At 39.6% G+C, this 9,883-nt stretch overlaps 1 protein-coding gene across 1 annotated transcript; it reads right to left on the bottom strand.

Moving 5' to 3' along the window:
- Window positions 1-6,436: 6,436 nt before the first annotated feature.
- Window positions 6,437-6,940, bottom strand: LOC132304992 (uncharacterized). Its single transcript, XM_059802683.1, has one exon. It carries the CDS (start codon window positions 6,938-6,940, stop codon window positions 6,437-6,439), a length of 504 nt encoding a protein of 167 aa, XP_059658666.1.
- Window positions 6,941-9,883: the final 2,943 nt, after the last annotated feature.

Here is a 9,883-nt window from a genome sequence, read left to right as displayed (position 1 = left end):
CATTTAAATCCCTTAAGCTTGAGCATTCTAAAACCTTTATCTATCTTATTTTACTGCCTTAAACTAAATTTGTATTATTTCCATTTTCAGGCACTTATCCCCAAAATAAGTTAAATCAGCCAAATAAGAGCATAATTGGAGCAATCTTGAGATGAATCAAAGAAAGGAGCAAAGTGGAAGCAAAATGAAGCAAAGTGTGGAAAATCAACAAGTTTGATCGATCTCAAGAATACTTCGATCGATCTGGAGTTCATCGATCTCAACACGTCAAGATGGATCCAAGCTCTGTTGTTCTTATCCAAATATTCCATGAAGTTCGATCGATCCAACCTTTCTTCAATCGATCGAAAGTATTCGACCTTATCATATCTTATCCACACCTACCACCCACCTACCACTTTTGTCTTCTTCCCAAAAATATCTAAAAATATCTTAGAGATTTGTCTTTATTCAAAAAGGCGCCGGCAAAGATGATCGATCTCTGCAGTGTTCATTAGATCTTAGCCAAGTTTGATCGATTTCACCACAATTCAATCGATCGAACCTCCTCAAGTGTGAATTAAAGTGATTTCCAGCTCATCAAAAGTTGTCTCATAGTCCAATCATTGGAGAAGCCTTGGTGTACGAGCCCAAACCATTGGGTGTGACATTTGAGCTACCTGTATAAGGATTTAAGCTACTTTTTGTACATATGCAATTTTTAAATCTTAGAGATTAATTCTTAGAGAGGAAGAAAAGAAAAGAGGAGGCTAGAGACACATTCTTGAGAGTTCTTCCATCCACATCAAGAAGAGGAGCATTTCTACCATGGAGATAGCCCTTGAGGGTTGGAGGAGCACATCCATGAGTGGCTAGACATCCTCTTGGGGCTAGAGTTAGCCCTAAACATGCCTTCTACATCTTAATTTATGTATTTTTGAGGGGATTTGTGTTGTAATACATGTTTTGACATCCTTTTATACATGGATCTTGTTTATTCAATAATTTGTGTGGCTTAATTCTTCCAATTGATCATTTCATTCTATCCATATGTCTATGTATATTAGAATAGATGCTCATGTGTTTATCTCTAGCTTTTATGTTATTGATGCATCTCTATGTGTATTGATACTATAGATCTAGAGATTGTCAAGGCATAGTGCTTAATAGAATGCTCTTGTGGTTTATTTGATGGTTCATACTTATTTCTTGATGGATTGTGCCTCTTCCTTAGTTTAATTAGTTTAATTTCATGCCATTAGCCTAGTTGTAGTGTAGTTGCCCTAGTTGTTAGATGGGAGGACAATCCATGCTTGTTGTTTGATGTTCCATACTTTTGAATGCAAGTAGCACATGTCTCTAACCTTGTGATGTGTTTGGATTGTGAGCTTAAATGAATGATTAATGACTTAGTTTGATATATTGTGTTTTTCACCATGTTGCTTAGACAATATATGCTTAATTGGTCATCCATACTTGTTGAAACAACCATACACACTCACCAATATTGCAACACACGTTTTCCCCTCATTAATTGTTCATTAAGTGTGTAGAAAGGTTATGAATAGTGGTGATCTCTAAATCCCAATATCTCTCTCTCATGTTTTCTCTATCCTTTAATCACTTGTTTTACATTAAGCTTGATTAGTTTAATTTTTAGCTTAATCAACCAAACCAATTACCTTTTGATCATTCGACCTACTCACCCTAATATTGTTTCCACACCTCAATACGACACCAATCCCTTGAGACAATCCTTACTTGCCCTTGCTATATTATTAGTAGTTAAAAGTAGTAGTGGCATTTATAAATGTAAAACTTGGCCACACTCATCTTAGTGCAAAAACATACTCTTCAAGCATTGGTGCAGCGACGACACGCCACCATCCCTCCTCGTAGGAAACATTCTCATCAATGTCCACATCAACCCAACTCAAAATGTGAGATGGATCCGGCTCGTACTTCCGTAGCATCGATACATAAAAGACATTGTGGACTTTGTCCATCTGCGGTGGCAAAGCAAGTCTGTAGGCAACCTCTCCTACCCGGTCCTAGATCTCAAAAGGTCCAATGAATCGTGGTGACAACTTGCCACTCTTTCCGAACCTCATTAACCCTTTCCGTGGAGAAACCCAAAGAAAAACGTGGTCTCCCACCTTAAAGGATAGCAGCCGTCTCCGCCTATCTGCATAACTCTTTTGTCAGCTCTGAGCTGTGAGAGCTTAATCTTCTCAGTAGTCTCGAGTACCATGTTGGGTCCTAAAGCGGCTGTCTCGCCCACCTCAGTCCAACAAACAGTAAACCTACGAGGTCTACCATACAACGCCTAAAATGGAGCCATCTGAATACTCACCTGATAACTGTTGTTGTAAGCAAACTCAATAAGTGGAAGGTGATCCTCCCAACTACCTCCCAAATCAAGTACACATACTCGAAGCATATCCTCCAAGATCTGGATAGTACACTCCGACTAGCCGTCCGTCTGTGGATGGAATGCTGTACTAAGATGCAACGATGAACCAAATGCTGCATGAAGTCCTTCCCAGAACTTCAAAGTAAATTTGGCATCTCGATCTGAAACAATAGCCACTTGAACTCTGTGCAACTTCACAATCTCTTTCACATACAAAACAACAAGTGCCTCTGCGTCATCTGTTGCCTTAGTAGACAAAAAATGAGCCGTCTTGATTAATCTATCAATAATGACCCATACGGCTTCATTTCCCCTCCATGATCTAGGAAGACCTGTTACAAAATCCATTACAATCTGCTCCTATTTGCACTGTGCTATAGTTAATGGTTGCAACAAACCGGCTGGTCTCTGATGCTCGGCCTTCACCTGCTGACAGGTAAGACATCTAACCACAAACTGTGCAACATCTTTCTTCGTTCCATTCCACCAATACTGACGTCTCATATTGTGATACATTTTAGTACCACCTAGATGAACTGCAAAGCGGGAAGTGTGAAATTCCTGTAAGACGTCTTCACGACACCCTGTGGAAACAACCAATAAGCCTCTGTACCGTAGACCTCTATTTGCATGTAAGGTCCAATCTTCCACTGTCTCACCATTGGAGATCAAGGTGTAAATGGCATCCAAATTAGGATCCTGTCTCTGCGACTCAATCACTCGTCTGACAAGAGTAGGATGAGCCACAAGACTAAACCAGAATGCCGACTCACAGTAAGTATCATCATCAAAACACTGCAATCCCATTTCTGCCAAATCCTCAAGCATCTTCCATTTCTGAATAGCCAAACTGGCCAAAGCCCCACGAGATTTCCGGTTTAAGGCATCTGCTACGACATTTACCTTGCCTGAATGATACTGCAAGTCAAAATTGTAATCTTCCAAGAACTCAACCCATCACCTCTATCTGTTGTTCAAGTCCTTTTGGGAGAAAAGGTACTTGAGACTCTTGTGAACAGAGAACACCTTGAATCTCTCACCATATAAGTAATATCTCCAACACTTCAAAGCAAACACGACTGCCGCTAACTCTAAATCATGAGTAGGGTAGTTAAGCTCGTGAGTCTTCAACTGTTGAGACCCATGAGACACTACTCTACTATCCTGCATCCACACACAACCCAAACCATCACGTGAAGTGTCACAATAGATCACATAACCCAAGCCACGCTTGGGTATCACCAACACTAGAGCTGTAGTAAACTTTATCTTCAATTCCTGAAAGGATGACTCACAGGCTTCATTCCATGTAAACTTGATCCCTTTCCAGGTCAAGCGAGTCATAGGCGCTGTCAAGCGAGAAAAATCCTTCACAAATCTTCAGTAGTAACCCGCTAAACCAAGAAAACTGCGGATCTTAAACACATTATTGGGAACTGCCTCTATCTTTGATGGATCAACCGATACTCCACCTTCTGAAAACAACATACCCCAAAAACTTCACCTCTTATAACCAAAACTCACACTTCTCATATTTGGCATACAATCAGTGCTCCCGCAAAATCTGCAATACAATACTCAAATGGATCTCGTGCTCCTCCCAAGTCCGTGAATACACAAGAATATCATCCACGAAAACTACCACAAACTAGTCCAAGTAATCGTGAAAGACGTGATTCATCAAGTCCATAAATGCCGCTGGCACATTAGTTAAGCCAAAAGGCATAACAAGGAACTAGTAATGTCCATACCATGTACGGAACGCTGTCTTTAGGATATCTTTATCCCTAACCCGCAACTGATAGTAGCCTGACCTCAAGTCAATATTTGAAAAACAACTGGCTCCCCTCAACTGGTCAAACAAATCATCTATTATTGGCAAAGGATACTTGTTCTTGACGGTGGCATGATTCAACTTCCGGTAATCAATGCACAACCTCAAAGAACCATCTTTCTTCTTAGCAAACAAGACCAGTGCACCCTACGGTGACACACTAGGTCGGATGAAACCTTTCATCCTCAAATCATCAAGCTATCTCTTCAATTCTTCCAACTCCATTGGTGCTATACGATATGGTGCCATAGAAATCGGTGCAGTACCGGACATCAAATCAATAGTAAACTCCACTTCTCGGTGTGGAGGTAACTCTGTCAAGTCCTCTAGAAAAACATCCAAAAAAATCACGAACAACTGTCGAATAAACCTCTTATACAACATCATCTCCTTCGGCTAAAAGACTAGCCAAGAAGTAATCACTACGACTCTGTCCACGAATTCCATACAATGATAAAGGTTGGGAATCACTTCGATCTCCCATAAAAAAGAAGCAATTTCCCTTGGGAGTGCAAACTGTAACTCTTCTTCTGAAACAATTGTGATGACCTTATGGGCGGGTGCGAGAGACACTGTCAGGCTACCACACTGGCGAGTTACGGGTGCACAAGTCCCACATCGCCTGGCTAGAGGAAATGTGAAGTGCTTATATGTAAGTGCATCATTTCCAATTGGTATGAGGCCTTTTGGGGTGAAGTCCAAGGGCAAAACCGTGCGGGCTAAGGCCCAAAGCGGACAATATCATACCATGTGGTGGAGTGGGTCGTTACAAATGGTATCAGAGCCTAACCTAGCCGAAAGTGTGCCGACGAGGACATCGGGCCTCCAAGGGGGGTGGATTGTGATGACCTTGTGGGCGGGTGCGAGAGACACTGTCAGGCTACCACACTGGCGAGTTACGGGTGCACAAGTTCCACATCGCCTGGGTAAAGGAAAGGTGAAGTGCTTATATGTAAGTGCATCATCTCTAATTGGTATGAGGTCTTTTGGGGTGAAGCCTAAGAGCAAAACCGTGCGGGCTCAGGCCCAAAGCGGACAATATCATACCATGTGGTGGAGTGGGTCGTTACAAATGGTATCAGAGCCTGACCCAGCCGGAAGTGTGCCGACGGGGACGTCGGGCCTCCAAGGGGGTGGATTGTGATGACCTTGTAGGCGAGTGCGAGAGACACTGTCAGACTATCACACTGGCGAGTTATGGGTGCACAAGTCCCACATCGCCTGGGTAGAGGAAAGGTGAAGTGCTTATATGTAAGTGCATCATCCCCAATTGGTATGCGGCCTTTTGGGGTGAAGCCTAAGAGCAAAACCGTGCGGACTCAGGCCCAAAGCGGACAATATCATACCATGTGGTGGAGTGGGTCGTTACAACAATCAATTGTGGCATGAAATGAAGCTAACCAATCCATCCCGAGAATGACATCAAAGCCAGTCATCTCATAGAGGATGAGGTCAAACACAAAAGTCCGCCTGGCTATCACGATGGAGCAATCCCTCACAATTCTGCTCAAAGACACTGAAACCCAAATTGGCGTATCAACACATGACACCCGATCCATGAAACTAACCTTTAACCCCGATGCAAGTGCAAATGATGATGAAATGAAGGAATGATATGCACTAGAGTCAAACAAAACATAGGCCCAAGAACCAAACACTGGAAATATACCTCGAAAAACTGATGGACTAGAAAATGCATCAGCTTGTGCAAGTGCAAAGACATGTCCCTGTGGTGCATGTGCCTGAGAACTGCCAACCTGAACACCTGACTGCTGCACTGACACAGTAGGAGTATCCCTCCTAGTTGGTCGTGAACCCTGAGAAAAGATGGCAGGCTGTGGTGGTGGTGGTGGTCTAAAACCTAACTGAACTGTAGCCGACTATGACGGCCTCTGCTATGACCTTCTGCCACTACCGGTGCCTACTCCACATTTAGGACAATCCAGAATCAAATGGCCTTACTGGCCAAACCCAAAACAAGCTCTTGATTGTGTAGAAATTGTGGTCGAGTTCATAGGACATCTGGACTTGTAATATCCAAGCTACTGACATTGATAACAAATAACTCCACTCTTATCAAACCCAGCTGGTATAGGAGTAGTAGGAGCGGATCGTGCAGACTGCAACCCTTGAAACTGAGATAAACTACCCATGTTCCTCTTCCATAACTGCCTTTCTAAAGATGGTCCTGCATTTATCTTTTTCTTCCACTATTCCTTTCCTGCATTTCTATCTTTAGCTTCCGCCTCTAGCATCAATACTCTTTCCACTGCCTCCAAATAAACTTTAAAGTACTGTGCCATTATCAACGGCCTCATTTTGTAATCAAGACCGGAAACAAACTTTCGAGTCTTATCAACCTCATTTCTCACTGACTTAGGAGTAAAGCGAAAAAAAGAAATGAACTTGTTCTCGTATTCCGTCACTGACATATTACCTTGGATAAGGCCATTAAACTGTTCCCATAGCTCCCACCTCTTGGTAACTGAAAAATACTTCTCATAAAACAGTTCCTTGAACATGTCCCAACTCATCTCCTCAACCTTGTGCTGATTAGTAACTGACTTCCACCAAAGCTTAGCACCCTTTGAAAACTTGTAAGTGGCTAGGATGATTTTTAAGTGATCATCTGTCACATCCATAGAAGTCAAATGGGTTTCTATTTGATCCATGTAGTCGTCCGCTGCCATTGGATCTGCACCACCCTCAAACATCACTGGCATCAACTTGGAAAATCCTGTAATAATCTTAAGACGTTTCTATGCTGACGTCTCTTCTGCTTGAATTACCGATTATGGAAGAGTAGCAATTGTAGCCCTCAAGTCACTCTGCAACAGATGATTCAGTACCAGCTCAGCTGAGCCTTCACCCGCTTCAACGGGTGCTTCAACATTATCCCTTCGTGTGGAGACACCTCTGGGGGGAACCAAATCCCTAAGAAGTGTGTCCTCCTCGACCTGCTCCATTGGATTGGAGCTAGAACTTTCACCAATATTTCCTTTTGTCGGCCTAGGGCCAACTTCCCTTGGTTCCTTTCGCGGTGGCATTGTGCTATAAGACAAGAAAATGGTTCAATAATAATAACACTAAGGTCCAACCGTGAACAATTCAACATAAAAGGATACTGCACAAACACTTAGCTTGCAAGACTATGCAATGAACACATTAATATAAGCATATAAGCACATAATCACGTAAGCAAGTAAATAGTTAAGTATGTTTTTTCACATAGCAAAACACTTTTGTAAATAATGAAATAACAATGCAAATGACTTCCTATACAACCCTAGGTAGGCCTCTGCCCGTCGTCCTAATGGTTTTCGAACCAATGCTCTGATACGAAATTTGTAATGACCCTAAAAAGATACCATTATAAAATAAAAATAAAAATTCGGCATAACCTCTACTAAAAAGGGTCCTACAACAACCTGCTTAAATGCATAAAAAATACAATGGCCTCTCTTGAACCTTTAAAACTTATCTAACCTGTCCCAACACACTGCAAATAATATATTTCCAAAACAACAACATTAACAACCTCTTCAAAATAGCCCATCATCATCATCCCATTCATCTAGAACAAAGGAGTACCTGTCTTATACATAGTCCCAAGCTTACATACTATAATTTTACTCCCATGAAGCAAAATTACAATAACAAGAGTTCATAAGTCTCTATACTGAATATAACAAACTATGGTTTTACAAAAAAATGATGGGACTTAGATACAAAAATAACAAAATGATCTTCTAATCCATACTAGGCCTGTGGTGGAAAGTCATCCGCTACTTCTTTTTCATGACCTAAAAAATGTTAAATATAAGGGGTGAGCATTTTGCTCAGTAGGTGGTGCCTAAGACATACCTTTTGTGACCCCGTGAATCCAAACAATGAATAGAAATATAAAAAACGGAATCATGCTATGTCGGGAGAAAATACAACAATTACAAGGCCAGAATGGACAACGTGATTCTATGGAATGCTATGCCATACTATGTCGCTCTCCATTTTTAAAATCTCTTCCATTTCTTCACTTTTCAAACCGTTAACGTAACCCGTCCCTCAGTGACCCCTTGGCGACGTGAGAGAAGGATTGGCTACTGTCCCTGACCCTTGGTAACCCCGCGGCGTCATTTGGGGCCGAGATAACTCAACCACGCTAGAGCGATTTTTTTAGTTCCTTCTAGGTTACATTAACGCCATGGACCCTTGGTACTCCTTTGGCGTCCGAGTTTTTCACAAAACTCTTTAATCAAAACTTTATCCCAAGAATTCCACTTTTTTCATTTCAAAACAATTTTTTCCTTTTTCATACCCAATGCTATGCATGAATGTCTCATATATCTCAATATTGTACAAATAGAGAAATTCATGCTCATCAAGTTATTATTCAATAATATACATGCTTTAGAACATAAAAATTTCTAAAATTATATTTCATATTTTCTAATCACCAAACTAGCACTAAAGACACAAAAGGCTTAAATTAATCAACAATTAACATGCTTCGTAAGAAATGTTTTTTTATTTTATTTTATTTTATATAATTCATGTTTTATTATCACATAAACATAACAATTTAATACCATGGGCATGAAAATTCAGCAATTAAGCATACTTTCATTATCATATATCACATAAAACATAGCCATGCCTTTTTCACATAGCAAGTAAGTAAAATCTACATGGAATTTCACAATTTAAGCATGCTAAAACACAATTTTTTTTAGAAATTAACTCACAAAAGCCCATGAATATGCGAATTAGAGATTCCTAACTCTTAGGATGCAAAATGGATCAAAAAATTCGAAATCCTTAGAGTTGGCCAAACAAGGAATTGTTTATATCCATGCATAAATCTCGTCGTGCTCTCCGATTTGCCGCATATGGCACCCAAAAATACCAATTGGTGAAGGAGAAATCAAGGATTAAAGTTTGTAGGAAAAAGAAAAGAAAAAAGAAAATAATAAAGAAAAAGAGAAGCTCAGTCGGGGAGAGAGAAAGAAATGGGGCCAAAGTCCTCTTGGCCACCAATAAATAAAGTGGTGGGTCCCACCACTTTTTTATTTTATATATATATATATATATATATATATATATATATATATATATATATATATATAATAAATCATAACATTACAACAATAGTGACATAATTTTATTTTCTAATTCATTTCAGAGCAACTCTTAATATAGAAACTATAAATAAATTAAAATTTTATAGTACTAGAATATATGTATAAAAATAAAAATTTATATTTATATGTAACCGTGTCTACGTCATATTCATGTCTTACTTTTTAAAAATTTGACGTGTCAACGTATCCGTGCTACACAGATAATAAGTAATTGGTATAGTTTTCTGTCCAATTTTCCTTCCTTCATATAAAAATAATTCTTTGATACACAAAAAAAAAAAAAAAAAAAAAAAAAAAAAAAAAAAAATGTCAAGAACTCGAAAAATAGAACTATTTTCAAAGAATTATAAATGTCAAATCTATGAAAATAGAGATTTTTTAGAAAACAATTGTCAAAAAATTGAGTATGCAAATTTTTGTACAATTTTCTTACTTTCAGTTATCAAAAAACAAAAAATTATTCTGTAAAGTGAACCAACGAACCAAGTATTGCCAAGGAGTTTTTGGTAATCATGATTT

The sequence above is a fragment of the Cornus florida genome, unplaced genomic scaffold, assembly GCF_030987335.1.
Source record: "Cornus florida cultivar Cherokee Brave unplaced genomic scaffold, ASM3098733v1 CherokeeBrave_3.0.0_Hap2_Chr04, whole genome shotgun sequence".
NCBI lineage: Eukaryota > Viridiplantae > Streptophyta > Magnoliopsida > Cornales > Cornaceae > Cornus > Cornus florida.
This window is presented reverse-complemented; position numbering and strand designations above follow the sequence as displayed.